The sequence below is a fragment of the Oreochromis niloticus genome, unplaced genomic scaffold (genome assembly GCF_001858045.2).
Source record: "Oreochromis niloticus isolate F11D_XX unplaced genomic scaffold, O_niloticus_UMD_NMBU tig00002428_pilon, whole genome shotgun sequence".
Taxonomy (NCBI): domain Eukaryota; kingdom Metazoa; phylum Chordata; class Actinopteri; order Cichliformes; family Cichlidae; genus Oreochromis; species Oreochromis niloticus.
In genome coordinates, this window is record NW_020327639.1 from 270,604 (window position 1) to 291,954 (window position 21,351).

The 21,351-nt window shown below is 38.7% G+C and overlaps 1 protein-coding gene across 1 annotated transcript; it reads right to left on the minus strand.

The window, feature by feature from the left end:
• Nucleotides 1-1,781: 1,781 nt before the first annotated feature.
• Nucleotides 1,782-5,636, minus strand: LOC100693206 (CMP-N-acetylneuraminate-beta-galactosamide-alpha-2,3-sialyltransferase 1). Its single transcript, XM_025904540.1, has 8 exons — nt 5,610-5,636; nt 4,946-5,142; nt 4,568-4,735; nt 4,135-4,226; nt 3,567-3,601; nt 3,230-3,331; nt 2,735-2,854; nt 1,782-2,053 (listed from the first exon to the last, which is right to left on the minus strand). Exons 1-8 carry the CDS (start codon nt 5,634-5,636, stop codon nt 1,886-1,888), a joined length of 909 nt encoding a protein of 302 aa, XP_025760325.1. The 3' UTR covers nt 1,782-1,885.
• Between the last annotated feature and the right edge of the window lie 15,715 nt (nt 5,637-21,351).

Sequence of the window (21,351 nt, forward strand, 5' to 3'; positions counted from 1 at the left end):
TACTCCTCCAATATTTTCCTCCTAGCAGGCACACTTTTTAAAATCCATCCACAATTTCGGGATCTAAACAGGAAACTTCTACAATAAAGGCCAGCCCATTCCTTTGCTAAATTTTTATTCTTAATGTTAAGTAAAGAGGCAGAACTTTTTAAATGATCATAATAATAATAATAATAAAAATGATAATAACAATAGTATTACTACTAATAATAATATTAATGAAAATACTCTCTGAATTATTTTTGGTTGACATGAAATTATTTGAAGTGCCTCAATAATGCTATGTTTTTATTAATAAGTGTTATAAAGTTATATAGCGTAGTATTAAGTGGACACAGCCCTGAATAATAAAAGCTCTTATAGCGTGTCAGTCTCTTAGAAGTAAGTTTGCAGGAGACTCTCACCCACGCTTGTCTGCATAAGTTGATAACAGGGAAACATCTGCTAGTGGAAACCTACTAGAAAGGAGTAGGGCAAGGTTGCAGCCTCGCCGGAGCTGAGAAAGATGTGTTGCAGCTAATAGACAATAACCTACGAGCACGCCATGCAACGTGACTGCTGAATGCCTGTGTAACACTGCTGTTTAGACTAGAATGAGATAGCTGGTAATAAAAACTGTTAGCGCGCGTAACCATTTTGAGATTCACGGCAACGTGTCATGCAGGACACATCTCCCTTCTAGAAGTATTGTGTAAGAGAATAAAGTGTTAAATGGTCTACTGAGCAGTGTGTTGTCTTCCATCGGATGCCTATGAGGAATCAAAAGGTGAAGTGTTGAAATTTAACACTTTATTTGAACAGTAAGGTCTGATACTTTTAGAACTCATGGAGACAAGCCAAGTGCTTTGCTACAACATACTGGTTTTTCCTGATAAATCTCTTGACACTAATTACGTCAGTGAGTTGGATAAATATGTTGAACTATTAAGGCAATCATATTTACTTCTATGAGAGCAAAAAGTAAAATGAATCTTATGATAACCCTAGAAATGTATCAGAGGTTCATGATTTGATGTGTAGGGGTTGAGGCCTCAGACAAGAGAGGTTTTTTTTTCTGTTGTTGCTATGGTGGCTGTCATTACTGAAATATAATGCCTTGCATGATGTTTGAATATTTGTTGTTGTTTGGTGTTACCGTGGCATCCAGTCCATACCAAGTCCAGCATTCACACTGAAGAAATGTGATTAACATGCGTGACAACTTCTAAGTTTCCAAGTAAGACACTTTTTAATGTTAATTTATGGTACAATGATTATGTCAGTTTCCACAAACTTTGTCCCATGTAGCATTTCAAAATTTCAACTGCACATTGCTCTTTCCCTTCACCCCCAACTGGTCACAGCAGCGGGCTGCCTGATTCTGCCAGTGTTTGTTTTAAACACTTATTTCAGATGTCATGTAAAAAAAAAAAAAAAAAAAGATTCTTTGACATATTGTATAATACAAGCATAATTTTGTAATCAATATGATATTAAACTAATTGAGACCTTAAATGCATCAGTAAATTCTTTATTGAATCTGGCAACCAGTACTATAATTTGGACATTAAATTTGTCTGCTGGTGTGTGATTGGATAATACACACGCACACCGTGTATCCAATCAAAGATAAAATAATAAAATAACCCTTTAGCAACAAGCATCTATTCTTTGTTTCTTGGTCTAAGACTTGATCGCTGACAACCCTTGCTCTGAATGCAAACCCTAACCCTATATTTTAGAGTCAAGCAAAAAGTACTTTGTTTTTGGAAAATATGTAAATAGTTTTTGATGCAGTCAGTCAAAATAACTGACTGCCATGACTTGGGAGAAAATAATGCATTTTATATATTCTTATTTAAAACTGATTTGCAACTGATAAAGTGAGAAATGCAAACAGAAAAAACTACCATCCTTTAAAAAAAAATATTTTCTTCCTCTTGTGTAATCTATCAATCATTTTATATTCTTCTTGTCCCGGATGGCCTCCTGTTTTTAATTTTTTGTTTCGGAGGATTTCAAAGTAATGGCTCCAGTTTCCTTCGCTGTCTGCTCCGAACCCAAAGACATTGACCTGGGGAAACAAGATTTTTTACATCAAAGTTAAGTCTTTAATGTTAAAGTAATGTTACCACTAAATGCATTATTAAAGTAAGTTTTAAATAAATAAATTGGCCCTGTGTGGTCTCCACTCCTCGGTGGAGTTCCTGGGGTGAGTCGTACACGCGACACCTGTTGGCAATTATGTCGTCTAGTAGACAAGTTTATCAAGGACAGGTGGTGCCTCAGTTCTCTGCCAAACTGCCTCCTCAATCATGGTAACAATCAGGCCTTTTCTGTCTGTCCTTACTCACTTACTTGCCTTTTCTTTTCCCCTTGCAGTTATCTATCTAGAAGCCTTGTTATGTTGGGAAATTACTTTTGAATGTCTTGAGCATATCTCCAGTAAATCAGCTCCTCTCTGGCACCATTGTGTCAAGATCCGGGCAATGTGTGCCCCAGCTAAAATCAAACCAGCAACTCTTTGCTTACCAAGCCAATGAGTTAGCACACGACCCAAGCAGAGGTGTACTATCAAAGAGTCAAGTAATAACCATAAATACATTTCTGTCCTTGTGAAAGATTTTTTTGAAGCTGGCTACTTAGATATAATCATTTGTAACAGATCACATTCTTGATTTTGCTGGTTAATCGATGTTTCTTGGAGTCTGAGTACCACTACTGTCAGTCAGATACATAATGTATAAATACATACCTCATCACACATCAGTAAGCTGAGAACAACAGTAAGAAAGCCAGTGGATGGATAAGCTCCCCTCTTTCTCAGCCAGACTTCATGAACATATTTCATGAAAGCTGGATGAAGGATCATCACCTGTTATGAATCAGACAGAGCCTTAAATCTGAGTTTTATTTATCATTCCTTGCTGCAATTAATGCACAATAAAGTATACTACTCAAATAAGTAATGGAAGACTTTGAAAACATATCAGATCTCAATGGGGAAAAAAAACCATGCTGGATATCTGTACCGATATATACTGGGTAATGTGTTTGAAATTAAAGGATGTAACATCATTTTATGGAAATGAAAATGATCAAATTCCAGACAGCTGCCATCAAAGACATCCTGAAAATCACAGTGAAAAAAAATCATGCGGCAGGCTAGTCCATTTTGCCAAAATTTGATTTTTAGCAATTCATAACAGCACTTGATAGTTTGTGTGAACTTGCATTTTTGTATGCATGCCTGCGAATGTCTGGGCACGCTCCTAATGATGGTGTTATGGTGTATCTCCTCCCAGAACTGGACCAGGGCATCCCTGAGCTCCTGGACAATCTGAGGTGCAACCTAGCAGCATCGGATGTGAGGGAACAATGTCACCAAAGTGTTCTATTTGATCAAAGTAAAGCAAGCGGGGAGGCCAGTCAGTGGTATCAGTTCCTTCATCCTCCATATACTGCCTGAAAAAACACGACATATAAGTCCAGGCATTGTCGCAGGTGGAACCCAGAACCCACTGCACCAGCATAGATTCAAATGATATCATTTGACCTATGACCCTAGTCATGATGAATGATATTACAGGCAGCATAACATTCTCCCTGAATTCCCCAGACCCTTTCACATGTGTCACATAGGCTCAGGGTCTGCTCTTATCAGTGTAAACCACAGAGTGCCAGTGGGTTTGCCAATTCCAGGATTCTGGGAAATGCCAGTCGGACTCCACAGTCCTGGGCAGTGAGTACAGAGCACCTTAGAAGACTTCGGGCCCTCAGACCACCCTCAAATCTTTTTGAGGGTCTCTTTCTGATTGTGGGATCATAGAAATTTACACTAGTTCATTTCCAAGGGCCTTCTACACAGCAAGTATGAGCAACTGGGAAAACACCATTACGGCCCAACCAATAAAAGAGCAAGCAACAAATACTGAAACAAAGGAAAAGCTGAGGAAGAGGTGGTTTGCAAAATGCCTCGCACATCTGCAGCAATGGTGGGTAGACTAAGGCAAGTTAATAGTACAAGCTACTGTGTATGAGATTTGCCAGTTCAGTGTGTAACAAACTAATGGCTAGTGACAAACTCTAGCCATTAGTTTATTTTGTAGGCTCCCTGATCTAATGTTAGCGCAAATTTATTACTGAACTGCTTACATGTCATTAGAGCACTGTTTTGTTTAGCTAAACTTAAAATACTCACCAAATCCTTGTTAGCTATCTTGCTAGAGTTTGGGGCACCATTTTTCCTGTTGAAAAGAAAATGTATCATGTTTGGCAGAACTGATTTTTTTAGCAAAATAAATGCTAATAATTATCTAATACTTCTCCTATACTAATAGTTTATTGTCTTGTTCACTGACAAACACTAGCAATAAGTAGTGAAACTGAACAAAACACTGCAATTTCATTGCCATACACACCATCCAGCATTGAGCTGAGCCCTTTAGGTTTTAACAAAAGTTTTGTTCGTTGTTAAGTTTGCTTGTTCAAACAGATACAACTAGACTGTACTCTTTGTTACAGTTAGTAAAGACTATGTTGCAAAGCTGTTGAAATCAGAAATTTCAAAGTGTCACATTTGGCCTACCTGGGATTTAAGGCCTTGAGAAGCCACAAAAAGTCAGGTGTTTTGAAGGGAAAAAACAAAAGATTAGTGGTATTGTCCAATCTAGTAGCACTTTCTGGATACATGACATGATGAGTTGTTTTGGTTCCAGCGTCTGTTTCATAGCCTTTGGTACGCCCTCGATTGATTCTAAATAGTACAGAAGGATACATAATTAGTATACATACTTATGCATACTATGATAATAATTTAAATCACATTAAACATTATTTACATTCGACTTGACTGTGTGATGTCAATTTACATTTTTCTTTAGATTTTGTCTTTGTGTCAACAACATTGTTATAAGTAGATTTTTTTTTTTCTAAAATGCTTATAATGCTGTTAAATAATTAGTACCTTATTACGATATCATGGGCATCTATCATTGGTCCATAATGTGATCCTCTCAAATTTCCTGAATTCCCCACCACAGCGCAGCTCCTGCAGCGATCAGGGCGAGGTTCTTCAATATCTGCAATTAGTGTTATCGTCTCAAACACACTTTGTAGTGTTTTATTGTAGACAGTGAAGTTTTCTTTTTCCCCCTGTAACGCCTGACAAAGAAGAAGAAAGTTTTGCAGGCTGAGATCACATCTCCATTTCAAAGCTTAAAATCATGCAATAGTGTTAAAGTCATCTAATCAATCAGCCATCTGCGTTATCCAGATAAATTCCTGCTGCTGCTCCTTAGCATCCTAGTCTCCCATTTTTTGCCATTTGAAGTTCAAATGGTTTCCTTTTTTTTTTGACCTCTTAAAAATTCCACACAGTGACCTTTACTAAAAATGTATGGATCTGTTACCTTTGAACTACATCGAGACTGTAGCTTCTCTAGTTACAATGGCAACAATCAACGTGTTTTGGGGGATTTTGAAATGATTTAAATTCTAGTTTTATTTTATTTAGTCTTTTGGACTATAGTAATCTTTCTCTGTGCTTCTGAGTTTTGAAATCTTTGCTTCTAGTTCTTATTTCTTAGTTTTGTTAGTTTGCTTTCATGTGCAGTCTGCCCTAGTCTTGCCTGTCCCTGTGCCTTTGTCCCTAGCATCTCTTGTATGAAGTCTTGTCTTTGTGTTTGTTACCCTTTCTGTCTTTGTATCAAGTCTGTGTTTCTCTTCCCATGTTCTGTTACTTCTCTTCTTATTTTGCCAGTCTCTTGTCTTGTGTGCTTCGTCTTAAGTTGTACTTCCCTTTGTTTTGTTAGATAGATTCTGTTCACCTTTATCCTCTCTCCCTAACTACTTCATGTATGTATTTAAGCCCTCAGTTTTCCTTGGTTCCTGGTCACATTCTCTCAATTGCTATGTGTTTTTGTGTTGGAGTTTTTGTTAATTGGAGTTGCAAATTTTCTTTTAATTGGAGTAATGTATTCCTACTTTTATTCTTATTTATTTTATTTTCAGTTTCTGCACTAAAAGATATCATTTCATCATAAACAACTGCTGTTTTGCTAAAACACCCACATTTTTCTTTTAAAAAAAAAAAAAAACCCACTGTAGACAATTAACCGTGTCACATTTAAGTCTTTTAAATCAGCTGCAATTTTATTAATTATAACATCACTCAGGGTGTAGACCTTTTTTTGTGAGCTCATTAAATCTTTTTTTTTTCTTTTTTTCTGGAGATACATGGTCCTCACTTAATAAAGGGATTGTATAGAACATGATGCTCTGGAGATTAAATAGAAAATGAAATATTTAAGTCCAACCTTAAACATCTACAGCATTTATACTGCTCAATATAACATTGATGGTGAAACATTTTCTTTTTTTCGCTGAATAATTACTTTTGATTCTTAAATACTGTAAAATTCACCAGTAATGCAGTTTTATGTGTAGTGAGGTGTTTTCATAGTGTTTTTACTTTATGTCATTGTGGGTAAATGGTAAGTACATTGATAAAGTATTGAAATAATAACACACACACACATACAGTTTGGTCTTTGGTTTTCAATTTTTTTCAATTTTTCAATTTTTGGTTTTTCAGGGCAGGGATAGCTCAGTAGGTAGAGTGTCTGCCCCATGATCGGAAGGTCGGGGGTTCGACTCCACTGAACGGCTACCCTGAGGTACCCCTGAGCAAGGTACCGTCCCTACACACTGCTCCCCGGGCGCTGCATTGGTGGCTGCCCACTGCTTCACTGGGTGAATGGGTTAAATGCAGAGGAGAAATTTCCCTTCGGGGACTAACACACACACACTTCAATTTATTTTTTACATGTTCATTTTGTAATACATTTACAGTGCCTATTTGTATTTTCACTGCAGTTATTTTATGTCTAATTCTTTTTAATCATGTTAAACACTACTTTGAAACATTGTTCACAGCTAAAGAATGTTGAGTAAAAATTTGGTGGGGAAAAATGGTTTTTGTGCTTATTTAAGAGCAGTTAACAATGACCGGTCCATTTTGACAGGGAACACTAAAGGGTTTTAATATGTATAACTTTAAGATGGCCTAAGTAGCCCAAAAAGTTTATTGTGATGTGTAGTTGATATTTCATTGCTTACCTTCCACCAGTTGAAATCTTCCTCTGAAGGTTTATGTTTCCATGACATAAAGGGTTTAGGAGCTTCACTGATAATGTAATTAAACCAAGGATCACTGTCTGTTAGACATTTGAGACAGGCACAAAGGCTTGACTCTTGACGACAGAAGGAAAATCCTGATAAATTCCATAAAAGGATGGAGACCAAAGCAATTGCCGTTATTCTCATTAGTTGTAAAATTTGAAGCCTGGATTTTCTCAGTCTGAAAACCATCTTGGCAGTTTTAATGAAGAACAGGTCCAATCTGTGGATACAATGAATGGTGGACTATTAAAATGAGCAAATACATAAATGTGGAAAATATGACAAGCCTAAAACAAAACGGTAACTGAAATGATCACTGTTCAATGAAATTATTTACAGTTTGTGTCATCCTGTTGGATTTACGTGGTACATGCATAGATATCATTCACCAGCAACAACCTGCTTCTACATTATTAGTTCATGTAAGTAACAATACCTGATGCCTCACAGTGAGAAAATGCTGAGTTTGACTCTACCACCAGGTAAGGGCCTTTCTGTGTGGAGTTTTCCCCATGTTGGCGTGGGTTCTCTTCACGTACTCCGGCTTACTCCCACAGTCCAAAGACATGCAGTTAGTGGGGTTAGGTTAACTGATGAATTTAAATTGCCCATAGGTGTGAAAGTGAGTGCAAATTGTTGCCTGACTCTCTGTGTTAGCCCTAATTGGAGCCTATCCAAATAGGGCTATCCCCTTGACAATGAGAAGGATAAGTGGAAGAGATTGGATGGACGGATGGATGGATGGAAGAACAGTAATTGCTGACTCATTAAACACCATAGCTGGAGGTAATGCATTGTAGCTAAACCACACCATAATGTATTAGCTGGGTTTTGGGTTAATCTAATTATACTAAATAGGTTTAAAGCTTTAAATCAAAATCAAAATACAACATTTGCCATTATATGTTTTTATGAAAAAAACATTCTTTAAGGCACTGATCTGTGCTACACAAGTAACTTGATGTCTGAAGGATTTGTTTTGAAAATTAAGTTGGCCAGTTAAACTATAGTTGTTATTTCTATCATGGATGTACTGATTTATCACTGGTTTCACTTTGATACTGAAAAGTCTTAAAACCCAAAGAAGGTTCATTTTGAAGGACACCGGTAATGGTGTAATAGATGTGTTTGCTGTAGACTGAATAACTTTTCATTGGCATGTGTATGTGTCTCCATGCATTTATAACTTTTGGCCAAAGTTATAGCTGATGGACACTTTCTTTCCTTATTCTTGTTATGAGTTTTTTGTTTTTTTTGTTTTTCATTTCAAAAGGTATGGGATAGTGTACAATAGACGAGTGGGACAGGATTGCAGAGGTTTCAGAACACACAAACACCAAATTATGACTTAGCAGTACCCTATAATGCTATGGCCCCAATCATCAAGTTCGGGTGAAATTATTAGTTGTAAAGGTTGTTTTTTGGGGGTTTTTTTTACTGATCTTTTTCTTCATTTACTCATTATATTCAGTTGTTCATTTCTATTGATTCTATTTTTATTTCTATTGTTTTAAAGTGTTTGAAATAAGTGTGAAGTAAGTGCCCCTGAATTGCCTTTCCCTCCTGTTACTCTTGTGGAAATCTTTCTAAACAGGTCCCCTCATTAGTCCTCTAGTTCATGACTTAGAGTAAGTTAGAACGTTTTTGGAGGGAAATAATCTTTAAGGAGTTAATATCACATTTTATTAACTTTTTTATTAACTTCTTCATTTATTTACTAAAATATTAATATTTGTTCTTCCTGCATCAATAGCATAGCGTAATAACATGGTGTAGATGGTGTCCACAGCTATTAATAGGGTGAATTAAAGACGATTCAGACATGCGGTTGAAGAGGCAGTATATTATATTATAAGAGCAGTATAAGGACTTATTTTAGGTGAAAGACTGTACTAGCCCCCATGAAATCAAATTAAAATTACATCTTCCAGTTGGTTTAGTGTATGCTGGGTCCAGCTTTTATTGATGTTATGTCAACCCTAATTCTCCATTATTCCTCTGTGTGTGTGTGTGTGTGTGTGTGTGTGTGTGTGTGTGTGTGTGTGTGTGTGTGTTAATATTTTAATATGAATTTAACATAAAACTTTTTATATATCTTTGTGGTAAATCAAAAATAATGAACTGACAAAACTGAATTATTACATTTTCATAAAAATTCCTTTTTAAACTAAAGGACATCAATTGAAATAACATTGTGCTTCAAAATAAACTGTGCTTTTATTGGATAATGCTTGTTTATTAACACTGACTTAAAATACATGTGTAAATATGAGTAAAGACGGAGACTAGAATGTAAATATGAAAGTAACTGCATGTAGAAAACACTTACTAATGGAGATGGCACATTTGGCATACATCATGTGTGGAAAGTGTGGATAAAATTGTTATGGCATGAGCATATGGTCTTAACTTGACCAGTATATTTTTCTAATAGTTTAATATGCAACTTTTTGAACTCTCTCCTTTCTTTTTCTTTTTCTCTCTTTCTCTTTTTTTTTTTTTTTTTTTTTTTACAATATTATTATCTCAAAATAACACAGAGTAGTAGGAATGACCTGGCTGTTGATAGTTAATTTGCCAAACATAATTTTCCAAATTGTAAAAAGATGTTGCTGCCACCATGTATCTTCATTTAATGCAGTAACCTAAATCTTTCCATCACACAGGCTTTGGCATCACTATGGTAGAAATTAAAAACAAAACAAACATATTAACTTACCACTAAATTTTGGTTTATGAAAATACGATTTTAAAAAAATCATATCAGCATCTCCTTTTAAAAATATTTTGACTGAATTGTGATTGAATTGCATATATGTTGCAAGTTTATTAAGCTTAATACTTGAATACAGAGCACTAACCCCACGTTTTGCCTCCTGTAAAGCATTATCGTCAAATAACATTATATACTAGACAGCAGTAGATAGCTCATTTGAAAACTAAAATACTTCTATCAGCCAGTACCTATCACAAGCTATCACAATGTTGTGAAAATCTCATTTTCTGATTTTATTTTATTTTAACTATAGTGTTATAAAAAGAACAACAGAAGAACATCTGCTTCAGATGCAATTTTTGAGGGTAATTGTCCTTGTGTTGGCCTTATCTCGGTATCATTCTCCAACTTACAATTAAAAACATGGTTATGGACCATCATGATGTGACTCTCTGACCTGGTGCACCCACACACACAGTCTCAGATGCTATGATCCTCAGCCATCAGTCTGCTTTCTGTCCCTTGCATCAGCTCTATAACTCTGGGGTGGCCGCCACTAGGGCTGGACTGGGACAAAAAATCGGCCCGGACATTTTGACTAGAGACCGGCCCACCAGGTATTATAGGAAAAGCCATAAAGCCTTTGAATGAAAACAAATGCTGTTGTGACAGTGATGTACCCTGTCTTGTTGGTATATGTATGATTTCTATACATTTTACATCAGCTAATGACTTTGGTTGTGAGATTCAGATAATTATTTATTAACAGCTAGACATTTGAAATGAGAATAAGAAAGAAAAGTATTTCTTTGTGCCCCCCTTTCCCTGTTAATGCCCTACCTGGCCCCCTGGCAAAACTTTGCTAGACCCGCCCCTGCACAGTTACCAGCTGTCAGCTACACAGAAAAGGATCCTGGTGTTATTTGTCTCTCAGAAACAGTTCATAACTTCCCTTCAACTCATTCATGTCACCTAAAAGGTAAACCTGTTTCTACATCACCTGTTCAGCTCTGATGATTCAGTAAGGACATCTCCTGGTTTCATCTTCATGTTTCCCTCTCACCACATATACAAACTGATATCATAACCAGCAGCTTTTACAGCTGTGGCTCCAGCAAACATCAGCTGATACTAGAAATTAATGTGCTGCTGCTGCGCAAGTGGGCGATAAACTTTTTACGGGACAGTTGGCAACTCTACTAACTAACCTTAGGAATAAAATAAAGTTCACTATCAGTAACATCACAGCACCCACCCAGCTGTATAGAAACTCCGTCATGCTCGCTAGAACGCAGTATGAGTTATTGTAACTGACTGGAAAAAGTCAGCACAATGAAAATAAACTACACCTAAACTTGGTTTATATCTGACCCAGATAGACTGCAGGTCATAACTTCTTACCTAAAGTCCAATTCACCTGACATTTGGACCTCCTCGTCTCTTCTCCTCCTGCCTCCCCTTTCCCTCATCCACCTCCTGGCCTCTGTGGAAGCTCCGCCATATAGCCACCGCCAAACAAATGAGTTATTTTTACACATTGGCCAGCATCTGGTCACACCTTTCATTGTTTAAACGGTTACAAAAAAACAAAACAAAACACATCGGCCCATAAAAACGAAAAATCACCATCGGCCCACCGGGCAAATGCCCGGTATGCCTGATGGCCAGTCCAGCTATGGCGGCCACCCTCTGGAACTTTCTTCCATATGAGCTTTACAATGCCCCATAACTGGAGTCCTTCAAAAAACCAACAAAATTCACCTCTTCAACAAAGCTGTCAACTTCTAGCCTTGTTTTTGTTTATTTATATATTTATACTCTTTTGTAAACCGTCCTTGGATTTCTTGAAAGGTGCTATACAAATCTATGTTATTATTATTATTATTATTATTATTATTATGATTATTATTATTATTATTATGAGCCGCTTTCGAGCATTTTAGCATTATAAATAAACAGTAATTCCACAGTGCTACCTCTCCTGCAAATGGGTGCATGAGTATGTTGTATGCTGTGTAAATTGTACGCTTTTGGGCCAGGTAAAATATTATCCATATTTAGATAGGTTCTGGTCTGCTATGTGAAAAAGGTTTATCATTTATGTTGACTGTCTCAAGAAAGCTCATTGTTGCAACACTGGCATAATTTTTTAAAAGTTTCTCACTTGTGTGTGCCTTGCCTGTGTGCCATTTTGTCTTTTGTTGCATCTGTGTTAAAATATTGTCTCTATGATGCTATATTTTTCTTAGTGGTGCAGACCAGTTACGTTTTGACTTTTATGCCTATTTGCTATGTGCAGCGCATATACTTCAAAATGACATAGCAATTACTCCACCAGGACATTTCTGACATAGCTCTGAAATTACCTACTGAAACTAATAAAATCTCAACACAGCCATCCACCCTAAAGTAGGTAAGAGTTAAACGTGACTGCCTGAACAAGCCTGTTCTCTATTGTTTTATAGCGATTTAATCAGTCATTCCAACTGATCTTAACATCATGACGTGTGGGGGTTGAGTGTTGTTTTTGGCGCTGCATGAATAAAATTAACTGCAGTGAATTAATTATGAAAGAATTTACACTTTGTTCAATTACCGATGTAATGAGATCAAGAAATGGAAAGATCATCACTCAATTATATAAGGTCACTGAAAAATGTCCATTTCACTTCAGAAAATACATTTATCACAAGAAACATCACATGGCCTGAGACTTTTTTGCTTTGTAATGTTTGGTATTTATTTTCAGTTAGACAATATCTGTCTGGGGGAATTAAAATTTCAATTAAATAAATGTGTATGACTACTCAAAGTTATAGCTTTAAATAATTTCCCTTGTAATATAATGTCCATATTAAAGTCTCTTTTAAATATGTTCCAACTTGGAACTTAACTCTGCTTCTGTCCCACTTCAAAAATATATCTGTACAGTAACACTTGCACTGCAATTAACCAGTGGGGTACCTGGAGAGAACCCACACAGTAACAGGGAAAACATGCAAACTCCACACGGAAAAGCCCTTAGCCAAGTCATGGAGTCAAACTCAGGAACTCATTCTTTCTGTGAGGCAACAGTGTTAACCACTGCTCCACTGTGATGCCCTCCAATAGAAATCAATAACACAAAAACACATTAAGCCATCTCCCAAAATCAAAATACATGGCACCCTGTCTTTATTATTTTTACTTGTTCTACATTTGAGACAAAGTAAAAATAATAAAGAAATAATAATAACAATAATAATAATAATAATAATAATAATAACATTTCAACTCTCATATTAGCACAAATACGGGTTTTATGTCCTTATAAATGTGTTGAGATCAGAAAACACACTAACCTGTTTCAATAAAAGAAACTGGGGACAGTAGATGTGATCGGTCTGCAGGCTCTTTCTTGTCTGACGTAATGGTAGACTTGAAGCAGCTTACTACACTCAGAACTGGTTCCTCCTTGTGGCGAAGCCTGCAATTATTTGCAGATGCTGAAAGTGCAGGAGATGAATTACAAAACGAGCATATTACTTCACCATAATGCATTCTGACCCTGTTGATTTATGCACGGCATATAAAGTACAACAACCTGTGAAATACAACAATACACAGGTTGGAATTGCATATACGGGAACAGATTTACTGACGTGGAAGCATAATACCGTTTGTTGATATTGGAAAGCTGCAGGATTTATTAAAGAGGAACACTGTCTATTTTATGACTGAAATATGTGAATGATATATTTATATATTTTTACCTAACAGCTGTGAGCACAGTGTCAAATCTTTAACTATGTACGAAAAAATAAACTTTAAACTTTACATCTTTGAAATCTTTTATAGTAACGCTGAAACTGAAAGGCTAAAACAATTTGCACAACTAAAATTATGAATGTAGTGTACTCTGAGATAAGGTACGGTATTTAAAAAGAACGTACTAATTAATTTAAAATTATTATATTCTATTAATACATTCTAAATGTATTTAGATTAAATTTATTTAACTAAAATTCTCCCAGACAGATTTTGACTGTTTGTTTTTGCTATTCCAGGTCCCCCAGGTCAGTGCAGCGTTCGATACTGTTGACCATAATATCCTATTAGAGCGATTAGAGCACGCTGTAAAAACCTCTGCCTGCTACACCTCCTCCTTCTGTTTCTGTTACGCCAACTCGACTGTGCAAAAGCGTTTTCATACATTTGTTTTAACAGCTAATTTTTTGTTAAGTCGAGCTATTAAATGTGCTGTGGCTGTTCCATTACATTTTCTCTGTTTGTGTCCAAACAATGAGTGGACCATAAGTGGTGCTCCATAAGGGAGCACACTGATTCCTCCTCCAGAAGCCTGAAGTTTATTGAAGCTTGACAAATGAAACATGAGCCCACACACTCAGACAAGTCCCCGTCTATGAAGCCCCTTCCTCATAGAGGGGGACTTGTCTGAGTGTGTGCAGCACAACTTTCCACAAAAGTGCTGTGGAAAATTTTAAAATAACATGCACCACACCCAGTGAGCTTGAATTGTATGGCATTATTTTTGTGCTACTACTGAGCGCACGTAAAAAAAAAAGAAATTGCAGGTGCATGTGTTGCATTTTGTTTTGCATTTTGTTGCATTTTGAGGACCCATTGATTCTAGAAAGGGGAGATGTGGTGTAATCACATTGTACAGTAGATGTTAATGCAGCCGGTCAGTGTAGTTAGGCTGACGGCAGCTAGAGGGCGAGACCGGTGTGTTTTTGAATAGAATGTTATGTTATGTGGGGAGCAGAGCAAGAACACAAAAATAAAGGTGGTTATGAATCGTACAGTGGACCCGCGTATAATTGAATAACACAACAGATTCGACCTGTCTCATTTCTGTCTGCCGTTTATTTACTTTCCGGCTCTTTGAAACGTTGCGGCAAAAGGTGGAGGAAAAGCACAGAGTTTTTTAAATGGACTAACAATGAGGTGGAGTTGTTGCTGCAAGTAACACAAAAGTACAAAGTTGCAAAAGCGAGACAGAATTAAAGAATTTGAGAAAAGCTATGTGGAGCATTTACAGACTGATATTAATCTTTAATAGGACTGTCAACACTGCTGCTGTATAATGCTCTCCACTATCTTTGTTTAATTGGTCACATGACTGCATCACATGACTAACATGCATCATCGTTTTAGAAAGTCTCTGTTTTCACTGTTCACACTGTGACACAAACGCACCGTCTCCAAATGTTTTGTTTTCAAAATGTTTTCCTTGGAGAAAACGCCGTCTCAGTGTGGACGGGAGGCCAAAACGGAGCGAAAACAGTGCTTTTTCAAACGAAAACGCATTAGTGTGGACGTAGCCTAAACAAATGTTAGGTCACACCGGTACGACCAGCCATTCGAGTAAAAACAAAAAGAAAAACCCTGCAACTCTGAAAGTCTCCGTGTGGTCAACAACACATTATGCCCATATCGTTGGCTAAACCAATCAGAGAGAGGGCAGGACCTCTCTGATTGGCCGTGGTCCAGATATTCCTGCAGGCCTACGTGTGTGCGTTTGAAAGTGCAGGAGGTGAGCAGCCTGATAGGAGTGGATGTAGCTGTGGGTAATGAGAAAAGATGAAAAGAACGATTGATAACTTTTTCGTTAAGGCCAGTGTTCTGACACGGAGCCATCAACCTCTCAGTGTCTAACAGTCGAAGAAGCTATTGAAGAATCTTGTTCTGTGTGTGATGCTGTCCGCTCTGTTGTGTCTGAGATTGTATTTGCAGGTCCATGGAGGCAAGTTTTGTTCCCGTAATCCTCTCCACAGACTTTCTGACTCTTTGCAGAGCCTTCCTCTCTGTCTGTGTAGTGTTTCCATACCAGACAGTGATGCCTGCGGTGAGGATGCTCTCTATCAGTCCTCTGTAGACCTGGGTGAGAGGGTGGTGGTTCATGCCAGCTTTCCTGAGCAGCCTAATGAAATAAAGCCTTTGCTGGGCTTTTTTCACAGTTGCTGTGGTGTTGAGAGTCCAGCTCAGGTCTGATGTAACCTGCAGTCCCAGGAATCTGTGGCTGTTTGCCCTCTCCACCTCCGTCCCTTTGACGATAAGAGGCTGCAGGGGAGGGGGTTCTTCCAAAAGTCCAGAATTAATTCCTTGGTCTTGTCTGTGTTGAGGATGAGGTGAAGAAGCTTCTGTGATGAAAAGAAACTTAAAGAAGTCCAGACACTTTTCTTTCCAAGCTCCTCAGATTACTGACGCTTGTTTCTCTCTTTTTAAAAATGAAATTTAAAGTGAATTTTGAATCAAATGTGTTTCTTTTCTTTCCCCCTCAGAGTGCAGACATGTCTGCTGCCAGCAATCTGCGATCTGAAGATCAGTTTCTGTGCTGCATCTGTCTGGATGTGTTCACTGATCCAGTCACTACATCATGTGGACACAACTTCTGCTAAACCTGCATCAGTCAGCACTGGGACATGAATCAGAGCTGTCAGTGTCCCATGTGTAAAGAGACTTTCTACACTAGACCTCAGCTGAGGGTCAACACCTTCATCTCTGAGATGGTTGCTCAGTTCAGACGTGAAGCTCAGCAGAAAGCCAGCAGCAGCAGCTCAGAGCAACAAGCTGCCAAACCAGGAGAAGTTCCCTGTGACGTCTGCACTGGAACCAGACTGAAGGCCCTGAAGTCCTGCCTGGTGTGTCAGACCTCCTACTGTCAGACTCACCTGGAGCCTCATCTGACAGTGAAAGGCCTGAAAAGACATCAGCTGATTGATGCTGTGATTATCAATCACTATTTTATCTAGTTTATCTAGTTTAACTAACAAAAGCTTAAAATTTCACTCTTAACCTGATTTAAACTTGTTTAAAGTCATAGTTTTAATTTATTTCTTTGTTTAACCTTTGCCGATCCTGTTTAACCGGTTTAATGTGACCTTTGACCTATTTAGTCCTTTATCTCATATTTTCATTTCATTACATAATTTTCTGATTCATCTTAATCCTTAATCTGACCTTTGACCTATTTCCTTGTTAGCCTTGACAAACCTTGAAATTTCTGTCACCTTTAAACTTCAGGCTTAATTTAAACCTTTGTTAAAAACCTTCTTACTAACTTGTAATTCCAACTTTATGTATTAAACATGTATCTTATCATATAAACACTCGATCAGTGTGACAGAGAACTGTAACCACTCACCGCTCACTTTTTAATTTGGTTTATGGCCAATTTTGCAGCTTTTGATATAACAGGCTCTGCTTACCTTTATTTTGAAGGCCTTCTGTGAGGTTGAATCAGTTTCCTCCACTTCTGGCGTCTGACAGCAGCTCCGTCAGGAGCCTCTCCAATCCTCCTTTTCTCCTTTCCAACCGAAAAATCACGTCGGGTCACCGATTTGTTGTGTTCAAATGTTTTCAGAAGGAATTCAGGAGAAAAAGATTTAAAAAGATTTCCTTCGGCAGTTGAAATGACAAGTTTACAGGATCCCAGTGTGACAACAGTCTGCCTCACACCAAGGATCAGCCTGAAACAGTCGTACAGCTTATATACTGTGACAATAAGATTATTCTGGCTCTCTTCTCCCAACATGAACGTAAAACCTCATTAGTTTCCACAACTTAAAAAACTAAGTAAAGCTGACTGAAGGTGACTCTGTTAGGACAACTTGTTCAGTGCAAGCACACAGTACTAAGAATAAGTTGATGTTTCTGACTGTGCAGGACTAACTGTGTATCCACTGACAAACATTTCAACTTTCACTAAATTAAAAAGCAATTAGTGGAAACCTGATTATGATTCAAAAAGAAGAATTCACAGCAGTTCCTGTAATGGCATCAAAATAAGCCCAACTTTTATTTTGAAATGCAAAACAGTATGCTTAGTAAGGATGCTTGTTTCCAGTCCAGGCATCACTGCCTGAATGACTGTCATGGATCGAGGTGATCCAAATGTAAGTGCAGAAGAAAGTCTTTAACTTAGTGGCAGTGGATGTGGGTTGGAGATGCAATGACCTTTGACCTGCAGGTGACCGTCTTCAAGATTCAAAGATTCAAGATTCAAAGTGTTTATTGTCATGTGTCACAAGACACAGGCATTTCTCTGTGCAATGAAATTTTTTGCTGTCCACCCACAGATGCTGATTAATATATACAATAGAAATAGAAAATATATAAATACTTCTGTGACAGAGGACTCATCTCTCCTGGTGTCCTGCAAGCAAACAATCAGATTCTTTAGAACAACAACTTATTTGCTTTCTTAAAAACTGACACACGTGTAAAAAACAGGATTATAACATCAGATCAGGGATCATGTTGTTCAGGTCATGATGCTGTGTGTGTCGCCGTGGGAACAATAATCATAGATTATGTGGAAAAACAGAAAGTTTCTCCTGTAGAGGAGGAGGAGGAGGGTGGAGCTGCTGTTGATGCAGCATTCACTGAGACCTGTGATGTGTTTACTGACCTTTAACATTGAGAGTCACCACTTTCTGCAGCAGGACGTATCCATCCTTACTGCTGACGGTGCAGGTGTAGACTCCACTGTCAGTGAGGTGGAGGTCTTTCAGGGTCAGACTGAAGTGGTCTCTGTGCGACCTCTGTAATCCTGGTCCTGTTTATCTGGCTGATTGTTTCCACTCTCATGGACCTTCATGGGTTTGGGTTCAGTGAGAGTCCACTCCACTGTGACGTCCTGAGGAAGGCCAGGTGTGGTTTTAAAGGGCCACAGGACAGACTCCTCCCCCTCTGTCACCTCCACTATCCCCACCTGGTACCCTGAGAGGAGAACATGCAGCTAAACATGTCAGTCCTGGTCCGACTGGGGAGGGACCAGAGAAAAGCAAAGTTACTGATTCAATATTGATTTTAGTGACCTCTGATTGACGTGACCAGGTGTCATTACTGCAGTACCCACAGTACAACTGTAGTACACACAATACTGCGTCTCCCCCCATTATCACTGCACACTTCTTCAGCTGGTGATGAGCGCCCCCTGGTGTCACAGTGTTGATGACGTCATGCAAAGTGAAAAATAAACAGTGTCTGTTAATAAAAATCATTTGTTCATTCTCATGTTTGCATCATGTTTCTGTAAAATCATCAGCTGTTTTTATAAGAACAGAAACATGTTAACACAAAGTTTCCTCAGACTGAGCGTGTGACTCTGTGTGAACATCAGAGGACCTGTGACCAAGACTAAACACTGTTTGACTTCTGTCCATGGACGCAGGATTGTCTGACACATCACGACTGCAGAGGCTGAAGCAGCGCTCACACTGGTACACAGGTGTTCAGTGACATCACACAGGTGGGCTGTGACCTGAGCCATCACCTGCTGACAGCCCTTCACAGCTTCGTATAACTGAACGTCTGAAGCTGTGTTTCATTAACAGCTAATAACACCGTGAGTCCTCAAAGGCTTCACACACATCACTGCACACATTTATACATCCTAGTTGAAGCTTGTGGATCATGCACATTAATGATGCTTCAGCCTCAGAGGGTCATAACAGAGGGTCAAGGTGACAGGTGGAGGATTTAGATTTAAACAGCAGATGCAACAGAAAACAACGTTATCATAGAAATCTACTGGTATGCTGTTCCTAAGCACAGGCCCTGCACACAACATAAAATACTGAAGCTCCTTTGCAGCTACAGCTGTCTTTCCAGCCAATTCTCTACATTGCATGCCCAATAGAAATGCAGGGAATTGGCTACAGTGTTGGTTCGATCTGGTTGTAGACATTTCTTCCTTAGTGTCCTTTCCTATATAATCCCTGGATGTTTGGCAAAGCTAAGTTACCTCAAAACATGGCCTGTGCCTAAGAAAGCACAGGATTTTTCCTCATTTTGAAAGATGGAAAGGAAATCCTGTACTTCCTGAAATATAGATAGAGCAGAGCTCTGACAGGAGGATCCTTTGGTTAATGAAGATCTCAGAATCCTGAAAAAGTGGATTTTGTCCATCTGGACGTAACATTTTCAGTGGAAGAAACATTTTGTCATTTCATCAGAGTGAAGAAATGTTCCTCCCACTGAAAACGCTCCAGATGAACAGAATCCACTTTTGGGGATTTACTCACCTGGATGATTGAGCATCAAGACAAGAGCTCAGAATGTTTCTTCAGCTCACAGCGTTTAAAGCGTTTACTCACCTGAGGAGATTTGGTCCAGGTGTATCTGAGGTGTTAGAACAGTTGTGTTAAAGGAGCAGAAATACAGAAAAGACCCACGAGAAGCAGAGACCTCAGTCTGACCCTGAAAACAGAAAACAGACAAAGAAAAAACAAAGATGATGTTCCTCAGGACGTCAAAGTGGACTGGAAACACCGAAATACGACGGTCCATGTGTATCAGAGCAATGAACACCAGCATCTCTTACAGGACCAGGATTACAGAGACCACACAGAGATGAATGAAGATCCTCTGAGAAATAAAGACTTCAGTCTGAAACTGAAAGACCCCCAACTTAGTGACCATGGTGGCTATACCTGCACCGTCTACAACAAGGGTGGATACATCCTGCTACACAAAGTAGCGTTACTAAATGTCACAGGTGAGAAAAATATTCTGAATCCCAGATGTGTAAACCTGTGTGTGTTTCCAGCTGTTTCCAGCTGATTGAGAATAAAAGCTGCACAGCTGTTTTTGCAGCTTCACACATCAACACACATCAGTTCAGCTCCAAGTCAGAGAAACACTGAAAACAGGAGCTGCTGGTTGCACAGCAGAGGACATGATGGAGGATCAACCTCACTGATGTCTGTCTGTTTCATGTTCTGCTGTCAGTTCTGCAGGTGGAGATGGTGGAGGTGACCCAGGGGGAAAAGTCTGTCCTTCTGCCCTTCAGAATCAAAGACAACCTGCCTGTGGATGTAACTCTGCTGTGGAGACGTGAGAATGTGACGGTCCACACGTATCAGAGAGGCCAGAGTCAGTCTCACATACAAGGGCACACTGAGATGAAGAAAGACCCACTGACAACTAAAGACCTCAGTCTGACCCTGAAAGACCTCCACCTCACTGACAGTGGAGTCTACACCTGCACCGTCTACAACAAGGATGGACACATGCTGCTACAGAAATCAGTGACTCTCAGTGTCAGAGGTGAGTGTTACAGCTGTTTGTCCACAGTAACTGAAAACAGGAGTGAAGATCAGGGAACTCAGAGTAGAACTATCAAAATAAAACAGGAAATGACCCAGCAACAGTAACTGTAGATGATGGAGGATCAGCATCACTGACATCTGTCTGTATGTCTCATGTTCTCCTCTCAGTTCCTGAGGTTCAGATGGTGGAGGAGACAGAGAGTGAGGAGTCTGACATGCTGCCACTTATAACCAAATCTGATATTTGTTAGGACATCATAGTGGATTGGAGACTCACTGAACCTGAACAGATGAAGGTCCACGTGAATGAGAGTGGAAAAAATCAGCAAGATAAACAGGACCAGGTTTACAGAGGTCGCACAGAGATGGGGAGAGGTCTGTGCTGCTTTGTCCAGAATAAGTTACTTAAAAAGGAGT